At 51.1% G+C, this 19,433-nt stretch overlaps 1 protein-coding gene across 5 annotated transcripts in view; it reads right to left on the bottom strand.

The window, feature by feature from the left end:
- Positions 1–19,433, bottom strand: part of unm_sa1614 (un-named sa1614) — a 51,965-nt gene that overhangs the window by 29,583 nt on the left and 2,949 nt on the right. For 2 of the 5 annotated variants that reach the window (XM_078947871.1, XM_078947869.1), the window contains exons 4-21: positions 10,382–10,456; positions 10,253–10,302; positions 9,990–10,119; positions 9,747–9,832; positions 9,577–9,652; positions 9,381–9,461; positions 9,205–9,302; positions 8,979–9,048; positions 8,531–8,618; positions 7,749–7,797; positions 7,250–7,419; positions 6,991–7,124; positions 6,460–6,551; positions 6,202–6,388; positions 5,599–5,684; positions 5,403–5,518; positions 5,251–5,318; positions 4,901–5,008 (exon numbers count right to left, since the gene is read on the bottom strand). In XM_078947871.1, coding sequence (XP_078803997.1) covers positions 4,901–5,008; positions 5,251–5,318; positions 5,403–5,518; positions 5,599–5,684; positions 6,202–6,388; positions 6,460–6,551; positions 6,991–7,124; positions 7,250–7,419; positions 7,749–7,797; positions 8,531–8,618; positions 8,979–9,048; positions 9,205–9,302; positions 9,381–9,461; positions 9,577–9,652; positions 9,747–9,832; positions 9,990–10,119; positions 10,253–10,302; positions 10,382–10,456 — 1,764 coding nt within the window. Of the gene's footprint in view, positions 1–4,900; positions 5,009–5,250; positions 5,319–5,402; positions 5,519–5,598; positions 5,685–6,201; positions 6,389–6,459; positions 6,552–6,990; positions 7,125–7,249; positions 7,420–7,748; positions 7,798–8,530; positions 8,619–8,978; positions 9,049–9,204; positions 9,303–9,380; positions 9,462–9,576; positions 9,653–9,746; positions 9,833–9,989; positions 10,177–10,212; positions 10,303–10,381; positions 10,457–19,433 lie in introns of those variants that run through there. The other 3 variants (XM_078947868.1, XM_078947870.1, XM_078947872.1) reach the window with 2 other exon arrangements.

Here is a 19,433-nt window from a genome sequence, read left to right as displayed (position 1 = left end):
TGCAGACCAGACACCTGCTGTAGACCAGAAACCTGCTATGGACCAGAGACCTGCTGCATACCAGAGACCTGCTTCAGACCAGAGACCTGCTGCAGACCAGAGACCTGCTGTAGACCAGAGACATGCTACGGACAAGAGACCTGCTATGGACCAGAGACCTGCTACGGACCAGAGACCTGCTGTAGACCAGAGACGTGCTGCAGACCAGAGACCTGCTGTAGACCAGAGACCTGCTGCAGACCAGAGACCTGCTGTAGACCAGAGACCTGCTGTAGACCAGAGACCTGCTGTAGACCAGAGACCTGCTACGGACCAGAGACCTTCTGTAGACCAGAGACCTGCTACGGACCAGAGACCTGCTGTAGACCAGAGACCTGCTGTAGACCAGAGACCTGCTGTAGACCAGAAACCTGCTATGGACAAGAGACCTGCTGTAGACCAGAGACCTGCTATGGACCAGAGACCTGCTGCAGACCAGAGACCTGCTGTAGACCAGAGACCTGCTATGGACCAGAGACCTGCTGCAGACCAGAGACCTGCTATGGACCAGACCCTTGCTGCAGACCAAAAACCTGCTGCAGACCAGAGACCTGCTGTAGACCAGAGACCTGCTGCAGACCAGAGACCTGCTGCAGACCAGAGACCTGCTGCAGACCAGAGACCTGCTATGGACCAGAGACCTGCTGCAGACCAGAGACCTGCTGCAGACCAGAGACCTGCTGCAGACCAGAGACCTGCTGCAGACCAGAGACCTGCTGCAGACCAGAGACCTGCTAAGGACCAGAGACCTGCTGCAGACCAGAGACCTGCTATGGACCAGAGACCTGGTGCAGACCAGAGACCTGCTGTAGACCAAAGACCTGCTGTAGACCAGAGACCTGCTACGGACCAGAGACCTGCTATGGACCAGAGACCTGCTGCAGACCAGAGACCTGCTGTAGACCAAAGACCTGCTGTAGACCAGAGACCTGCTACGGACCAGAGACCTGCTATGGACCAGAGACCTGCTGTAGACCAGACACCTGCTGCAGACCAGAGACCTGCTGCAGACCAGAGACCTGCTGTAGACCAGAGACCTGCTGCAGACCAGAGACCTGCTGTAGACCAGAAACCTGCTATGGACAAGAGACCTGCTGTAGACCAGAGACCTGCTACGGACCATAGACCTGCTATGGACCAGAGACCTGCTGCAGACCAGAGACCTGCTGTAGACCAGAGACCTGCTGTAGACCAGAGACGTACTGCAGACCAGAGACCTGCTATGGACCAGACACCTGCTATGGACCAGAGACCTGCTGCAGACCAGAGACCTGCTGCAGACCAGAGACCTGCTATGGACCAGAGACCTGCTGCAGACCAGACACCTGCTGCGGACCAGACACCTGCTGTGGACCAGAGACCTGCTATGGACCAGACACCTGCTGAAGACCAGAGACCTGCTGCATACCAGAGACCTGCTGCAGACCAGAGACCTGCTGCAGACCAGAGACCTGCTGTAGACCAAAGACCTGCTGTAGACCAGAGACCTGCTACGGACCAGAGACCTGCTATGGACCCGAGACCTGCTGCAGACCAGAGACCTGCTGTAGACCAGAGACCTGCTGCAGACCAGAGACCTGCTGCAGACCAGAGACCTGCTGCAAACCAGAGACCTGCTGCAGACCAGAGACCTGCTGTAGACCAGAAACCTGCTATGGACAAGAGACCTGCTGTAGACCAGAGACCTGCTATGGACCAGAGACCTGCTGCAGACCAGAGACCCTGCTGTAGACCAGAGACCTGCTATGGACCAGAGACCTGCTGCAGACCAAAAACCTGCTGCAGACCAGAGACCTGCTGTAGACCAGAGACCTGCTGCAGACCAGAGACCTGCTGCAGACCAGAGACCTGCTGTAGACCAGAGACCTGCTGTAGACCAGAGACCTGCTGTAGACCAGAGACCTGCTGTAGACCAGAGACCTGCTGCAGACCAGAGACCTGCTGCAGACCAGAGACCTGCTGTAGACCAGAGACCTGCTATGGACAAGAGACCTGCTGTAGACCAGAGACCTGCTACGGACCAGAGACCTGCTGTAAACCAGAGACCTGCTGTAGACCAGAGACCTGCTGTAGACCAGAGACCTGCTGTAGACCAGAGACCTGCTGTGGACCAGAGACCTGCTGCAGACCAGAGACCTGCTGCAGACCAGAGACCTGCTGCAGACCAGAGACCTGCTGTAGACCAGAGACCTGCTGCAGACCAGATACCTGCTATGGACCAGAGACCTGCTGCAGACCAGAGACCTGCTGTAGACCAGAGACCTGCTGTAGAACAGAGACCTGCTGCAGACCAGAGACCTGCTATGGACCAGAGACCTGCTATGGACAAGAGACCTGCTGCAGACCAGAGACCTGCTATGGACCAGAGACCTGCTGTGGACCAGAGGCCTGCTGCAGACCAGAGACCTGCTGCAGACCAGACACCTGCTGTAGACCAGAAACCTGCTATGGACCAGAGACCTGCTGCATACCAGAGACCTGCTTCAGACCAGAGACCTGCTGCAGACCAGAGACCTGCTGTAGACCAGAGACATGCTGCAGACCAGAGACCTGCTGCAGACCAGAGACCTGATGCAGACCAGAGACCTGCTGTAGACCAGAGACCTGCTTCGGACCAGAGACCTGCTTCGGACCCGAAACCTGCCGCAGACCAGAGACCTGCTGCAGACCAGAGACCTGCTGCAGACCAGAGACCTGCTGTAGACCAGAGACCTGCTGCAGACCAGAGACCTGCTGCAAACCAGAGACCTGCTGCAGACCAGAGACCTGCTGTAGACCAGAAACCTGCTATGGACAAGAGACCTTCTGTAGACCAGAGACCTGCTACGGACCAGAGACCTGCTGTAGACCAGAGACCTGCTGCAGACCAGAGACCTGCTATGGACCAGAGACCTGCTGCAGACCAGAGACCTGCTGTAGACCAGAGACCTGCTGCAGACCAGAGACCTGCTGCAGACCAGAGACCTGCTGTAGACCAGAGACCTGCTGTAGACCAGAGACCTGCTGTAGACCAGAGACATGCTGCAGACCAGAGACCTGCTGCAGACCAGAGACCTGCTATGGACCAGAGACCTGCTATGGACCAGAGACCTGCTGTAGACCAAAGACCTGCTGCAGACCAGAGACCTGCTACGGACCAGAGACCTGCTGCAGACCAGAGACCTGCTGTAGACCAGAAACCTGCTATGGACAAGAGACCTGCTGTAGACCAGAGACCTGCTACGGACCAGAGACCTGCTGTAGACCAGAGACCTGCTGCAGACCAGAGACCTGCTGTAGACCAGAAACCTGCTGTAGACCAGAGACCTGCTGCAGACCAGAGACCTGCTATGGACCAGAGACCTGCTGTAGACCAGAGACCTGCTGCAGACCAGAGACCTGCTATGGACCAGAGACCTGCTGTAGACCAGAGACCTGCTGTAGACCAGAGACCTGCTACGGACCAGAGACCTGCTGTAGACCAGAGACCTGCTGCAGACCAGAGACCTGCTATGGACCAGAGACCTGCTGTAGACCAGAGACCTGCTGTAGACCAGAGACGTGCTGCAGACCAGAGACCTGCTGCAGACCAGAGACCTGCTGTAGACCACAGACCTGCTGCAGACCAGAGACCTGCTGTAGACCAGAGACCTGCTGTAGACCAGAGACCTGCTGCAGACCAGAGACCTGCTATGGACCAGAGACCTGCTATGGACCAGAGACCTGCTGCAGACCAGAGACCTGCTATGGACCAGAGACCTGCTGCAGACCAGAGACCTGCTGTAGACCAGAGACATGCTGCAGACCAGAGACCTGCTGCAGACCAGAGACCTGCTATGGACCAGAGACCTGCTATGGACCAGAGACCTGCTGTAGACCAAAGACCTGCTGCAGACCAGAGACCTGCTACGGACCAGAGACCTGCTATGGACCAGAGACCTGCTACTGACCAGAGACCTGCTGTAGACCAGAGACGTGCTGCAGACCAGAGACCTGCTGTAGACCAGAGACCTGCTGTAGACCAGAGACCTGCTGTAGACCAGAGACCTGCTACGGACCAGAGACCTTCTGTAGACCAGAGACCTGCTACGGACCAGAGACCTGCTGTAGACCAGAGACCTGCTGTAGACCAGAGACGTGCCACAGACCAGAGACCTGCTGCAGACCAGAGACCTGCTGTAGACCAGAGACCTGCTGCAGACCAGAGACCTGCTGTAGACCAGAAACCTGCTATGGACAAGAGACCTGCTGTAGACCAGAGACCTGCTGTAGACCAGAGACGTGCTGCAGACCAGAGACCTGCTGTAGACCAGAGACCTGCTGTAGACCAGAGACCTGCTGTAGACCAGAGACCTGCTACGGACCAGAGACCTTCTGTAGACCAGAGACCTGCTACGGACCAGAGACCTGCTGTAGACCAGAGACCTGCTGTAGACCAGAGACCTGCTGTAGACCACAGACCTGCTGCAGACCAGAGACCTGCTACGTACCAGAGGAAACTGAGGAAAAGTCTTCAACTTACAGAACATAAAGCTGCTTTTCCAGACAAAACCAGGAGTTTTCCTCTAAGTATGGATTCATGGAGACGGTTGTTCACTCGGACCAGAAGCCGCTCTGCTCTGCCGGATTCTCCAAAGTTTCACAAACGCAGACGCTAAAGATGCAGACGCGGTGGATTCATGTTTACTATTATATGTAGAACATCTTTAGGGCGGTTGTGTCATTTCATTTGGTTTATTTATCCGTCACACCTTAAGAGTCGATCACAGCTAAAGTTAGCGTCCGGTTGTTAGCGTCAGGTGACCGCTCAGCGGTCTGACCAAGGTTGAAGACCACTGCTGCACAGTACAGCGGCAGACAGGCGTGGTACCAGGAATCGAACCTTTTCTTCAAAGTCGTCGTCGCTGTCAAACAGGTCCTCATGGCGGAGCCTCCATTCGTACTCCACGTGGACATGATGGTCAAAGCGGTTGGACCGGGCCTGGTCCAGCTGGACAAGCAGAACATTTAAAAGAGGAATGAAGTGTTTCTGATTTCAAACATCTTGATTTGATTCCAAATATTTTATGTATTTCTTCCTTTGATCTCAAACTGAAGAGTCAGAATTTTCATCAGATCAAAGGAGATCAAAGCAGAGGAGCTACAGACGGAGGATGAAGGAACTAAGATGACACGTGCACAGACAATGATGGCCACGCGCTGCCGTGCACGGCGGATGGCGGCAGGTCTCACCAGACTCTCACAGCCGGCGTGTTTCAGCCGTCGGCTGATGTCCAGCGCCGTTTCTCCCAGCTGGTTCTCTGAAACGGAGTCGTGGTTTGAGGTCGTGTCTCCAGGAGCTGCAGAGCGTCAGTGTTTGAAGTCAGGAAGTGTGTGTGTCGTACTGGTGTGTGTGTTGGCGTGCGCTCTGAGCAGCAGCTTCACGCAGTCACTTTTGTTGTGCAGGCAGCTGTAGTGCAGAGCCGTGTTCCCCGCCGACGTTTGTGCGTCCACGTCCGGACTGGAACACACAAGCACACAAACCCAAGGCTGCCAGCAGACTCACACATTGTAGTTCAACAACACAAACATCACACCTACCAGTTCTGGGCCAAAAAGTCCAGGATGTGGAGAGATGTGCGATCCGCCAACAGGACGGCCAGATGAAGCGCCGTCTCACCTTTCTCCTGACAACGGATGAACCAATCAGAGGCCCTGTTCCGACGCACTGCCCCACCCCCAAACACACACACAGACAGACAAACGTGTCCACAAGGCAACACATAGATAACACAACTAGAACTAGACTTGTGTGTATTTTTCAGTGACGTTTCCAGCAGCTGAAATACAAACAGCAACGTCTGTTCAGCCCTGCAACAGACTGGTGACCCGTCCATAGTGCCCCCTGCTTTCGCCCACCAGTGGCTGGGATAGGCTCCAGCAGCCCCGTGACCCCGAAAGGGACAAAACGCAAGTAGATGAATGAATGAATGAATGAATGAATGAATGAATGAATGAATGAACGTCTGTTCACTGAAACTGAAAAATCGGAATAAATAAAAGTGTCAGCAACTAAATAAATAAATCCTCAACATGCAGACTAGACTGACGCTGAGCAGTCTTTGTGTGTGTGTTGCTATGGCAGCAGTGGCTCTCCCATTATTCAGCGTCTAGGATGCACCTGTGCGTCAGGTGTGTGGATACCTGTATGTGCGTGTTCAGAGGCTGGCTCAGGTCCGCCCTCTGGGCGTACATCTGGATCAGGCTGTAGATGTCACAGCTCTTGGTCGCCTCCTGCAGGCCGAGCCGCAGAGCTGCAGCAGAGCTGTGGCTCTTCCTCACGAAGTGAACATCCTGGTACTTCGACAGGATGAAGCCTTTGCGCTCCGCCCTGTGCCAAAACACCCGTCAGGGTCGCAGGGAGGAGCTGCTGCACGTTGCCGGTTCGTGCTGGCGTCTTACATGCGGCTGTGCTGAGACGGCTTCAGGGACGGACTCAGCAGGTTCGCCTCCAGGATTTCATTAAAACCAGAATTCCCGACATTCCGGGCCAGCTGAAGCAGAAAGACAGAAACGGAACGGCGCCACGGTTTTACAGGAAACAAAGAGTTAATGTCAGGGATGAGTCTTCCTATCACAGTAGAGTCAGTCCTGGCGTACCCCCGGGCTCTGTGCTCAGCCCTCATTAACATTTGCATGCTCAGTTAAAGGAGATGGTTCCTCTGGACTACGGCACATCTGGAACCTCTAAAGGTCTAAATGACAGCTTCTAGGTGCAAATACACTTGACATTGGAGTCCAAAGGCTCCAGGGCACCAAACCCCTCAGCCGCTTAGCGCTTGAGTTGTCATGGACCAGAACAAAGGTCCACCGTTGGTGAGGTGGTTCTTCTTTCAGACATTTGCCACAGGAACAGGACTGAGCTTCCAAAGGGACAATGCGGATTATTGTCCAGTCCCGAAAACAACTTTACTCCACCAGCAGCTCTCTCACCAGCAAGTCCGAGGTGCCCAGACTGTCCAGACTCAGTGACTGGATCCTGGAGACGTGGACCCCCATCTCTCTGTGGATCCCTGAACATTCAATGCAGGTCAGAATGCCGAGGTTTGTAGAAAGCCACCCAGGATCTACGGCGAGAAAAGATGCTTCACTCATTTCAAACGTTCAGGAGGAACCGGGTCTCCTTCGACCCTGAAAACAGATCCAGTCTTAAGACGGCTTGCTCGGGTTCGTCTGGTCTGGCGGACCTCACCTGGAGCTCCACAGTCGCAGCAGCTGCTGTTTCCGGGCATGCGGCGGACGTCGTCAGTGATGGCGCGGGTCAGATCCTCCACGCTGCTTTGGCTCTCGCCCGCTCTGCTGTAGCCGTCCAGCGCCATGCTCAGAGCTTCCTGTTTGCTGTTGCTGAGCACGGAGATCCACCTGAACACAGCAACCGGTGACATCTGAGCGGTTCAGGTCTGCATCTGCAGCCACACCCGTCAGGGATGTTAAAGTGATCTCTGAAGACTGGAGGAGTAACCGTTTGGAACTCCTCTGATCCAGAAAACATTCTGGCTTTATGAAATTAAGGAATTTAAAGGTCGACCGGCACCTATCTGTACGTTACCCATAATGCAGCGCGGCCACAAACAACACTAACAAGTTCTGCTCTGCTTTGTGAGCCTGAATCTGAACAGAGTTGAGAGGAACATCTGCCATGTTTTCTGCTCTCCTCAGAAGCGGTCCAGATGAATACGGTTCTGACTTACGCCACACACTCTTCCTCATCCTCAGCCAGGAAATGGTAGGTCCGGTTATCTGCAGAGAAAGGAGGGAACACGAAGAAATGATGTCAGAACACGATCATCGGATTTGATTCATCCTGTACAAACACAGACATTATGTTCTGTTTACCGATAACAACAATTCTCCTGAGTTCTCTGAGCGATTTCTGGTTACTCAACTGTTCCCTGAGGAACATCTGGTTACGCAGCTGTTCCCTGAGGAACATCTGGTTACGCAGCTGTTCCCTGAGGAACATCTGGTTACGCAGCTGTTCCCTGAGGAACATCTGGTTACGCAGCTGTTCCCTGAGGAACATCTGGTTACTCAGATGTTCCCTGAGGAACATCTGGTTACTCAGATGTTCCCTGAGGAACATCTGGTTACTCAGATGTTCCCCGAGGAACATCTGGTTACTCAGCTGTTCCCTGAGGAACATCTGGTTACTCAGCTGTTCCCTGAGGAACATCTGGTTACGCAGCTGTTCCCTGAGGAACATCTGGTTACGCAGCTGTTCCCTGAGGAACATCTGGTTACGCAGCTGTTCCCTGAGGAACATCTGGTTACTCAGCTGTTCCCTGAGGAACATCTGGTTACTCAGATGTTCCCTGAGGAACATCTGGTTACTCAGATGTTCCCTGAGGAACATCTGGTTACTCAGCTGTTCCCTGAGGAACATCTGGTTACGCAGCTGTTCCCTGAGGAACAGCTGGTTATCCAGCTGTTCCCTGTGGTTCTTTATAGGTTTGGTCTGTCAGAAGTTTCTTACGGGAGATGAGATCGAAGCACTTCTTGTCCTCCACGCTGGGTCTCACCTGACAGGTGAGCAGGTTAAGTCTGGTTGGAGGTTTGTTTGGCTGAGAGAATAGAGATGATTGGAGCAGATCAGAGACCGCATGAACGAAAGAAGAAAAGGAGCCTTTCAGTTTATTGACCAGGCTGTGAAATATCAGTATTTTTAATGTAATTAAATCTATAAAAGGATGCAGAAGCCATTAGAAAGTTAGAAAATGATCAAATACAGGAACACGGAAGTGTATAGAGTCCATCCAGCAGCAGCAGTCACTGACGAACACGCTGACCTCATCCTATACGATCTTTCATCATTAAAACATTTCTGAAAATTCACAAAGAATCTTTTCTTCTTCTGGACTCAAAGGAACAGAAATGTCCTCATCTTAAAGAAGGTCAAAGGTTACAGAAACGTGCACACTCACAGTAGCATGGGCGATGGTCAGGTAACAGTTATGAACTGAACATTTTCTCTTCTGCCACATTTTCCTGAGTCTGAAACACAAAAGATGCAGTTTAGGACAAAGCCGGACCGGTCAGTGCAGGGTCATTCCGACAGAAACACCGGTGGGGTTTAGCTAAACTTCCCTCTGAGGACGTTTAGCTAACACAGGTAAAGTGAAGGCCAAGCAGACAGCTGAAAGGGTTTACCCGTCACTCTTCTTGTAGAGGAAGCCGGACCTCTCTGTTCCGTACTGTTTGTCTCCCAGCAGCTGATGCATGCTGTAGGTCTGCCTCTGCAGAGACTCCTGCACACACAAACACGCGCACACGCACACGTGAAGACGTCTGGCGGTCACGTGGCCGTCGGCGGTTGCGAGCCTGACCTGCTCCGTGTTGACCGCGGGTCTCAGCTGGTCTCTGAGCGCACACAGCTGCTTCTTCTCTTCATCCTGCCGCTGCTTTACCTGCAAACACACACCTGCTTCTTCACCTGCTGACAAACGAGTCACTGCTGAGTGACATCATCCCTAAGGACAAACACGGTCTGCCACAGCGCCCCCTGCAGGCTGCTGCTTGTACCGTGCTCAGGACTCCGTTCAGCTCCTCCATGTACTGCTTCAGCCGGTGGGAGGTGGAGACGCATTCCTGCAGGAAGCTACACACACACACACACACACACACACACAGCAGATGCAACAACCCGAAGACTCCAGCGGATTGTGTCTGGGGGGGTCAGAGCTCGCTCCTACTTATTGTGACAGTGGTAGTGCTTGATGAGGTTCTGCAGAAGATCCACTCCTCTCTTTGTCTTGATCTCATTCACCTTGATGAGGTACTGAGGAGGAAAAAGAGGAAGCGTTGGAAACAGCGTGGAGGCGGACCTGCATGCAGACGAACCGACAGGTGAGCCGGAATTTTCGTTCCCCGCAAACCGAGCTCAGGGGTTCTGAGGACGTGCAGCTTCGGCAGAAGAGGATGCAGGAGTCCCTCACCTCACACATGGACAGCTGGAAGGAGCGTCTCTCCTTTTCCAGCTCCTCTGCGATTTCCCCCCCGCTCACTTCGCTCCTCACCATGCCGTACTGTCGGGCCAAGTCCCGCTTCTCCTTCTCCACCTGTTTGCTGCCCGCACACAGTCGCAGATCCATGAAAACAGAGCCTCCAGCTCCCCGAATTATGCTGGAGGTGGTGAACCCAGAACAACTCAAAACAAACCGGGACATCCCAGAGATGTTCTGTGGTCCTCAGAACTCACAATCTGCTTTCGTAATCCCTCCACGCCCTTTCAAACGGCTTCTTCAGGTCCTGCAGAGGGAGCAGAGCAGACGTCAGAATCCCAACGTGGCTTTGTCCAAAGATCCTGCAGAACCGAGAAACGCCTCACCCCCCTGATGTCCCGAAGGTCTCCTTTAACCAGAGAGTCCAGGAAGAAGTTGATGTTGTGGAGCATGCTCTTCAACTGCAAACACAACACACACACACAGAGACACACAGACCCACAAACACACACACACAAAGACACACACACACAGACACACACACGCGTGTCATCTGCACATCTCAGAATGTTTTTTATCCTTCAGGATCTGAATCTATTCTTTGGTATTTTTATGGATTTTTCAGGTCAGGTGACTTTTCTTATTTGACATTTCTGTGTGGGCGGAGCTTCTGGGCATCTTTTTGTAGAATGACATAAATGACCTGTGAGAAAGCCCTAGTGGTCAAGGCAGAAGAGCACCATCTACTGGCGTACAGAAGAAAAGCGACATCTGTTGAACTTGCCTGGACATGCCCCTTACACTCACAAGCAGCAGAGAAGCAGTTGCCAGAGGTGTGAAGCTGTAAGGATTCACTGTGTGTTTTTCCTCTCTTTGTGTGCGTTCTTGAGGAAATGTAAGTTGTTTCTGCTTCTCATTTATCAATAATTTTTGTGATTTGTTTCATATTATAAGATTTATATGGCAACATGCTGTGGGGAAGTTTGAGTTAGTTAAATATCTGTCTTTAGTTCTGCTTCTATGAACAATTCAGCTAAATTTGAGTGTTTAAAGAGGATTATTGGCTTTATTAATGTTTATGTTACTTACCTCATTGGTGAATTTATGTTATGTGCTCATACAGCAGTTTTGTTTAGTAAATGTGTAAGCTTTGCTCACTGTCATACAGACTTTGTGGTAACACATTTCATATCTTTGTTTCGTTTCCAGACCACACACACACACATACACACACAGAGACACACATCATCCTACACACACGGATGAAGGCAACAGCTGCTGTAGTTCATCATCTTCCAACGTTGTTCAATAAAGAAGAAACTTCAGTCTCTCTCTCCAAGTGCCGTGATTCTCTGACCGGAATCCTAGTCCATAATCTGCCGCCTCAACCAGAAATCTTTCAGCGAGGCTCAACCCCCCTCGCACATCTGGTCCTTCGAGCCGGATTGAGTGCACCCAAAGAAGATCATGGACAATGCAGCATCAGAAACATCTGAGCACCGGAGCCGCCCACAGAGGGACCACCGCTTACCTGCTTATTTGGATGACTACCAAGTTGGATTCCAGCCACCCAGGTGCTCAGCTCCACCTGTCGCTGTTTCCCGCTCCAACAGCCACTACAGCAACAAATCGAGCAGTTCATCCAACCAGAGTTCATACATCCACAGCAGATCGAGTAGGCGCACAAGGTACTCTGTTGGGACATATCCCACTCAGGGTCTCTCAGCTGCACAAGCTGCAATCTTGGAGGAGAGAATAAAGCAGCTGGAGTTAGAAGATATGCGTCGTCTAATCACGGATGAGGCACATGCTGATCTGGAGTGTAAACGACTGGATGAACAAGCCAAGGAAGCACAGCGACGTCAAGAGGAGGCACTCAAAGCCAGAGAAGCGCTCACTAAGCAGCTTGAACGACAACAGCGCTTAGCACGAGCCGAACAGGACCTTGAGATTGCCAAGCTCCGTTCTTCATTGCTTTCTCATGGTCAGGCACCTTCACCTGCACCCTCTGACAAGCTAAACCACTTCATGGACTTGCCAACACCAGTGCAGGGTGGACAGGTAGACTCAATTGCATCTACCTCCAAGTCATCACTGTCAACCCAATTGCCTCCACCACCAGCTCCTGCTGCACTCAGTCCTTCCCCACAATTGACCCGAGAGGTCATCCCAGTCTCTATGGTGACAACTACTGGACCACCGCCAATGCGGCAACCTGCTTCCGTCCCAGCAACTTCTGCTCCCTCTGCATCCCCAACGACACAGCTTCAGGGTCTAGTATCCACTGAACCCAAATCTGTAAATTTACAACCATCATCAGGGTTAATATCTGCCCCTTCAATGCATCCGTCTCCACATCTGTCAGCCCATGTCATCAATTCAACACCTCTGGTACATCCAAAACCACAGGTGGCATTGTTTCCTGAGTCAAACCCTGTTTGTGGTCCAGGCCCAGCAAAGAGTCCATACTTCAACCAAACATCTACCAATCCAGGATGGCCTCAGTCTGCTGCAAGCCACCAACCTGCTTACAGCTACAACCAACCGGCAGTAGACTCACTTCACGCTGCTCCGCAGGTCAGTAAAGGGGCTCCACCACTCTCTGCCACTTACCAGGGGCAACAAACTGATTCAGTATTTCCTGCTCCCTACTCTGGTTATGCATCACTACCCGGAGCTGAAATACTCTTTGCAACAGCCCTTGGCATCCCTCGACCTTCTCTGCCAGTGTTTGAGAGTGGTCGGGAGAGTGACTTTGCTCTACTTAAGCTCGCCTTAGACAATGTACTAGGAAGCCACTTTCACCTCAACGAGCAATATAAATATCAAGTCCTGTTAGGACACATTAAGCTTCCTAGTGCACTACAGCTCGCAAAGGCATTCATGCATGACCCAACACCATATACCAATGCACTGCAAGCTCTACAGGATAAATATGGGCAACCCAGACAGCTGGTCCAGAGCGAGCTAGGTGCCATACTTAGCACCCCTGCTCTCAGGATGGGAGATGCCAATGCCTTTGACTCCTTTGCACTATCTGTCCAGTCCTTGGTCGGCATGTTGAGGTCTCTTGAGGGACAAAATGGATATGAACTTCACTGTGGTTCCCACGTCGATCGCTTACTCAGCAAATTGCCTCCCACCTACCGCGATGGCTTTGTTGAGTATTGTTTACGACAGGGTATTCTACAGACTGGTACTGACAGAACGTATACCCTTCCAGACTTAGCCACCTGGCTTCAAATGAAGTCTCAAGTGAAGCGCATTTCCAGTCGAGCAGCAACACTCTATCAAGCCGATACTTCCCGACCAGCCAGGAAAGATCAACAAATGGCCCTACCAAAGGAAAAGCCAACAAAGATGTACTTCAGTGCGACTGAGAAAGCGAACCAAGTAGAGACAATAGGGGCAAAACTTACATCAGCCAAGGTCAAATCTAAGATCAAACCGTACTGTCCCTTTTGTGACAATTCTGACCACTATCTTAATTCCTGTGAGGAATTCAAGAAGCTAAACACAGACCAGATCTTGAAGTGGCTTGAGGATGGCAAACGGTGTCGGAAATGTGGACGCAACCATACCATGGACCGCTGCACTCTGAAGCGTCCTTGTAAAATCTGTAAAGAAACTCACCTTACTGTTCTGCATGAGTCAATCCAGGAAACCAAGCAGAAGGTGTATACTCTTAGTCTTCTTCCTACAAAGGTATACTTGGACCGGCCCAATAGATCTCAAAGAGTAATGCTTAAAGTAGTAAAGGTCCTCCTTTACAATGGTAATCAAAGGATGGAAACCTATGCAGTTCTCGATGACGGCTCAGAGCGGAGTATTGTCCTTCCTCAAGTAGTGCACCAGCTCAACCTCGTTTGTCATCCAGAGACCCTACCTCTGCAGACTGTGCACCAAAGTGTGACGCAACTCAATGGAGCCTCAGTCTCTCTGGAGGTATCATCACCTCTCCGACCATCTGAGAAGTACCTGATACCCCATGCTTTCACTGCAGAAGGGTTAGCTCTTGCTGAACACACTTACCTAGTTGCTATGCTGCAGCAGAAGTACAAGCACCTCAGGGACCTTCCCTTACCACCAGTGAACTGTGCTCAACCTCTGATCCTGATTGGTGCTGATATGCCTCACCTGATCACTCCAGTTCAACCTGTGCATGCAGGACCACCAGGTGGACCAGTTGCCATCCGTATACAACTGGGCTGGTCACTTCAAGGGCCAGTTGATACTGTCCACACTTCCCCTGGAATCCAACAATGTCTGCATGTTGCCACCTCAGCAGCCAGTGAACTTCTCACCAATGTGGAGCGCCTCTGGAAACTGGACATTTTGCCATACAGCGAGAAGGTTGCCACTCGCTCACGGGAAGATCAACAAGCTCTCATTCTACTGGAAACGGCCACCACCAGGATAACAGTAGATGGCGTGCAACGCTATGCTACCCCTCTTCTTCGTCGTCCAGTCAATAATTCTCTTCATGCTCCGGTTGAAGCAGCACTTCCCAGGCTTCGCAGCACAGAGCGCAGACTGGCGAAGGATTCTACACTAGCCAAGTCGTACTGTGCCGAGATCAGAAAGCTGGAGGAGGCGGGTTATATCTCAAAGGTTCTGCCAGAGGACAAAGACCAAGCATCAGAGTCATGGTTCATCCCACACCATATGGTCCACCACAATGGAAAGAATAGAGTTGTGTTTGACTGTTCTTTCCAATACGGAGGGCAGTCACTGAATGAGCGATTGCTGCCTGGACCAACGTTGGGGCCTTCCTTACTTGGTGTCCTGCTGAGGTTCCGTCAGCATTCCGTTGCTATTAGCGGTGACATAAAGGCCATGTTTCATCAGATCCGCTTACAACCCGCTGACAAGCCAGTGTTGAGATTCCTTTGGAGAGAAATGAAAAAGGATGAAAGGCCAACCATCTATGAATGGCAGGTTCTGCCATTTGGAACTACTTGCAGCCCTTGTTGCGCGATCTACGCCCTCCAGCGCCATGTTCGGGACAACTGTGGGAATAAGTCCAGCTTGATCCAGGTTGTGGAACTTTCTTTCTATGTGGATAATTGTCTACATAGCACCCGCACGTCTGAAGAGGCCAAAGTTCTCATTGATGACCTGCGCAAACTGCTCCTGCAAGGAGGATTTGATCTCAGGCAATGGGCGAGTAATGTACCAACAGTGGTCGAACATCTTCCCCCCGAAGCCAAATCAGAGCGATTTGAACTTTGTCTATCTAAGGGAAGTAGTGACTTACTGGAGTCAACCTTAGGCCTCCAGTGGAACTGTCTCAAGGACACTCTAGGTTTCAAGTTTCGCTCTGCGGACCACCTTGAACCAACCATGAGGAACATTTACAAGACCTTAGCAAGCCAGTATGATCCACTGGGCTTCCTCATTCCATTCACGACAAGAGCTAAAGTTCTCATCCAGGATCTTTGGAAGCAAAACATTGGATGGGATGATCGGATTGAACCTCAGTCTCTCAGAGAGCAGTGGACTGTTTGGGTGAATGAGCTTCCTGATATCAGTCAAATTGAGTGCCCGCGGACCTATGCACCATCAAGTGCAGACAAGCCTACAACAACTAGGGAACTGCATATTTTCTGTGATGCGTCAGAGAGGGCATATGGGTCTGTTGCTTACATGCGCACAGTTGAGGATAAAGATCGTGTACATACATCTTTTGTGATGGCCAGATCGAGAGTAGCACCCAGGAAACTTCTGAGCATGCCACGCTTGGAACTAAGTGCTGCCCTCACTGGTGCTCAGCTCGCCAACCTTATCCAAACGGAGCTGACTGTACCAATTACGCAGACCTTCCTCTGGTCGGACTCAACTACAGTGCTACAGTGGCTGAGATCTGAATCATGCCGTTACAAGGTCTTTGTTGGTACGCGTGTGGCAGAAATTCAAACTCTGACTGAAGCATCCAACTGGAGATATGTCAACTCTGCAAGAAATCCAGCAGATGACATAACGCGTGGCCTACGGCTTTCAGATTTGACTCATCCTCACAGGTGGTCAAGTGGCCCAGAATTTCTTTGTCAGTCTCCTGACCAATGGCCAACACTGCCCACAGCAACAGAAGCTGAGCCCGATAAAACTGAGCTCAAGAAGTCTGCGCTGATATTCCTGGCATCAGAGGTACAGAACCCAGACATTCCTGATCCGATTCAGTTCCATACCTGGAAGGATTTAGTCCAGGCTACTGTCACGTTCTTTCATGGGGCGGCTGCTTCTGGTGATGGTCAAACTGTGGATGCAGTTGCCTACATCTCAGCAGAAAGGTCACTCTTGGCTCGAGCTCAGCAAGACTCCTTCCCTGATGAGTTAAAGGCTCTCAAGGCAAGTCGACCTATTCCAGGCGACAGTCGTTTGATCACACTCTCACCAGAATATGACGAAACTACAGGACTTCTGCGTATCGGAGGTAGACTGCGACATGCAACTGATCTAGAAGTGGACACAATCCATCCAGTTATTCTGGACCCAGTGCACCAGATAACTAAGCTACTGATCCAGGACTTCGATCACAAGCTTCTCCATCCAGGACCAGAAAGGGTGTTAGCTGAAATGCGACGCCAGTACTGGGTACTGCGAGGCCGAGAGGCAATTCGTAGACATCAGCGCACCTGCAGAGATTGCCAGTTCTGGCGGGCCAAGCCAGAAGTTCCCAAGATGGCAGATCTCCCACCGTCTAGACTGCGCATTTATAAGCCACCATTCTATTCCACAGGGGTGGACTGTTTTGGCCCTTTCAGCATTCGAATTGGCCGTAGAAACGAGAGGCGATGGGGGATTTTGTACAAATGCCTAACTACTAGGTGTGTCCACCTAGACCTACTTGAAAGCCTTGACAAAGATGCCTTCCTGCTGTCCTTACGTCGATTCATAGCCAGGCGGGGCACGCCATTTGAGCTCCTGTGTGATAACGGTACCAACTTTGTTGGAGGAGAACGGGAATTACGGGAAGCCTTCAATATCATGGCACCAGAATTGCAAGAGCAGCTGGCAAAACAGAAGATATCCTTTCGGTTCAACCCCCCAAGTGCTCCACATTTTGGTGGGGCATGGGAGCGAGAGATCAAATCAGTGAAAACAGCACTCAGAGTCATCCTCAAAGAGCAGTCAGTGCCAGAACCTGTTCTGGCAACCGTTCTCGCTGAGGTAGAGGGGATTTTAAATGCAAAACCACTCGGATATGTTTCAGCCGACGCAGCCGACCCTGACCCAATTACACCTCATATCTTGCTTATGGGACGCCATGACTCCTCACTGCCACAAGCCTTGTATGATTCCAGCAGTATTTTGGGGACACGGCGTTGGAGGCACAGCCAGGTGCTAGCTGACAACTTCTGGTCAACCTTCATCCGACGCTACCTGCCAAGCCTCCAGAGGCGGACAAAATGGCAAACCGATGGACATCAGATTACGGTGGACCAGGTGGTGCTAATAGTCGATCCTCAACTTCCACGAGCGCTCTGGCCAGTTGGCAAAGTAATTGATGTTTACCCTGGAGCGGATGGACGCATCCGGTCAGCATCTGTCAAGGTCAAAAACAAAACCTATGTCCGGCCTGTGGCCCGACTAATCCGACTACCCAAGATCAGTGATTCAGAGGATAATGCCAACTGATGGTCTTTCTCCGATGTTTCAAATGTCAGTGCTGACATTTGGGGGCGGCTATGTGAGAAAGCCCTAGTGGTCAAGGCAGAAGAGCACCATCTACTGGCGTACAGAAGAAAAGCGACATCTGTTGAACTTGCCTGGACATGCCCCTTACACTCACAAGCAGCAGAGAAGCAGTTGCCAGAGGTGTGAAGCTGTAAGGATTCACTGTGTGTTTTTCCTCTCTTTGTGTGGCGTTCTTGAGGAAATGTAAGTTGTTTCTGCTTCTCATTTATCAATAATTTTTGTGATTTGTTTCATATTATAAGATTTATATGGCAACATGCTGTGGGGAAGTTTGAGTTAGTTAAATATCTGTCTTTAGTTCTGCTTCTATGAACAATTCAGCTAAATTTGAGTGTTTAAAGAGGATTATTGGCTTTATTAATGTTTATGTTACTTACCTCATTGGTGAATTTATGTTATGTGCTCATACAGCAGTTTTGTTTAGTAAATGTGTAAGCTTTGCTCACTGTCATACAGACTTTGTGGTAACACATTTCATATCTTTGTTTCGTTTCCAGACCACACACACACACATACACACACAGAGACACACATCATCCTACACACACGGATGAAGGCAACAGCTGCTGTAGTTCATCATCTTCCAACGTTGTTCAATAAAGAAGAAACTTCAGTCTCTCTCTCCAAGTGCCGTGATTCTCTGACCGGAATCCTAGTCCATAATCTGCCGCCTCAACCAGAAATCTTTCAGCGAGGCTCAACCCCCCTCGCACATGACCGGATGGTCATTTATGTCAGATTTACCAAACATGAACGCACACTATTAGATTTCCATGAATATCACTACATATTTTGTTTGGGAACTATTTTGTGCAGCACAGAGTTACGTGTCCGTAACCCTTTAGCACTTTAACGTTGGGATGTGGGTCATCTAGACCCACTAGACAGGGCTCTGAACCTTTTTTCTTCAATGATTTGGGATCTTCACTGGTGTCTATGGATGACATAAAATCTTTCCACCTTTATCCACCTTTGTCATGGTGGGGAGAACACCTCAATGGAAGGGGGGGGAGGGTCATCTAAGATAGCACAAGGGTTAAACAAAGGCGGAGCCTCCTGCCCCGCGTTCTTCATGGGTGTCAGGCTTCATGGCTACCAGAAAGGTGACAAAGTGTCTGCAGTCTGTTTATTACTGGGCAATATATAATATTCCTAGAAGATGTCTCTACCAGAGAGCACAGGTGAAGGCTCACATGCAGCTAGAGAGCAGAAGAATCAACACACACCCACGACACACGTGTGTGCGCTCCTTCCTCCTACACACACAGCGCTGACACACACACACACACACAGTCATTCTACAACACCTATATACTGTAGTTAGTTCACTTAGATAGGTAGTAGTTAGTTTTTACTGTTATTTGTTAATAAAGAATACTGCATTGTAATTGTATTCATGCGGCCGGTGGGGGATTTTGTGTTTGGCCGGGGGTCATGTGGTTAACCGCGACAGCCCACCCCCTGCTGGTTCATCACCGCGGTGAGCAGCCGTCACAGCTCTAGTAAGAAGGGCATGGCTCACCCTGGAAAGCCAGCCTGTCGCTTTTAGATCAGTTTAGATGACAGCGTGTAGAAACTTTTGTGAACCCGCAGAACAAACATCTGCCCCCAACACTAACCCACCCTCACTTGGAATGTTGGTCCTCAAAAGGATGTGGAATTGAGTCGGATGAGGTAGGATGGACTCAAGGTGGAGTGAGGGTCGAGTCAGGGTAGAGTTAGGGTGTAATCAGGGTGTAG

The sequence above is a fragment of the Oryzias latipes genome, chromosome 5, assembly GCF_053564925.1.
Source record: "Oryzias latipes strain Hd-rR chromosome 5, Olatipes_Hd-rR_3.1".
Classification (NCBI taxonomy): domain Eukaryota; kingdom Metazoa; phylum Chordata; class Actinopteri; order Beloniformes; family Adrianichthyidae; genus Oryzias; species Oryzias latipes.
Note: the sequence above shows the minus strand (reverse complement) of the source record. Positions and strands in the feature narration are given on the sequence as shown.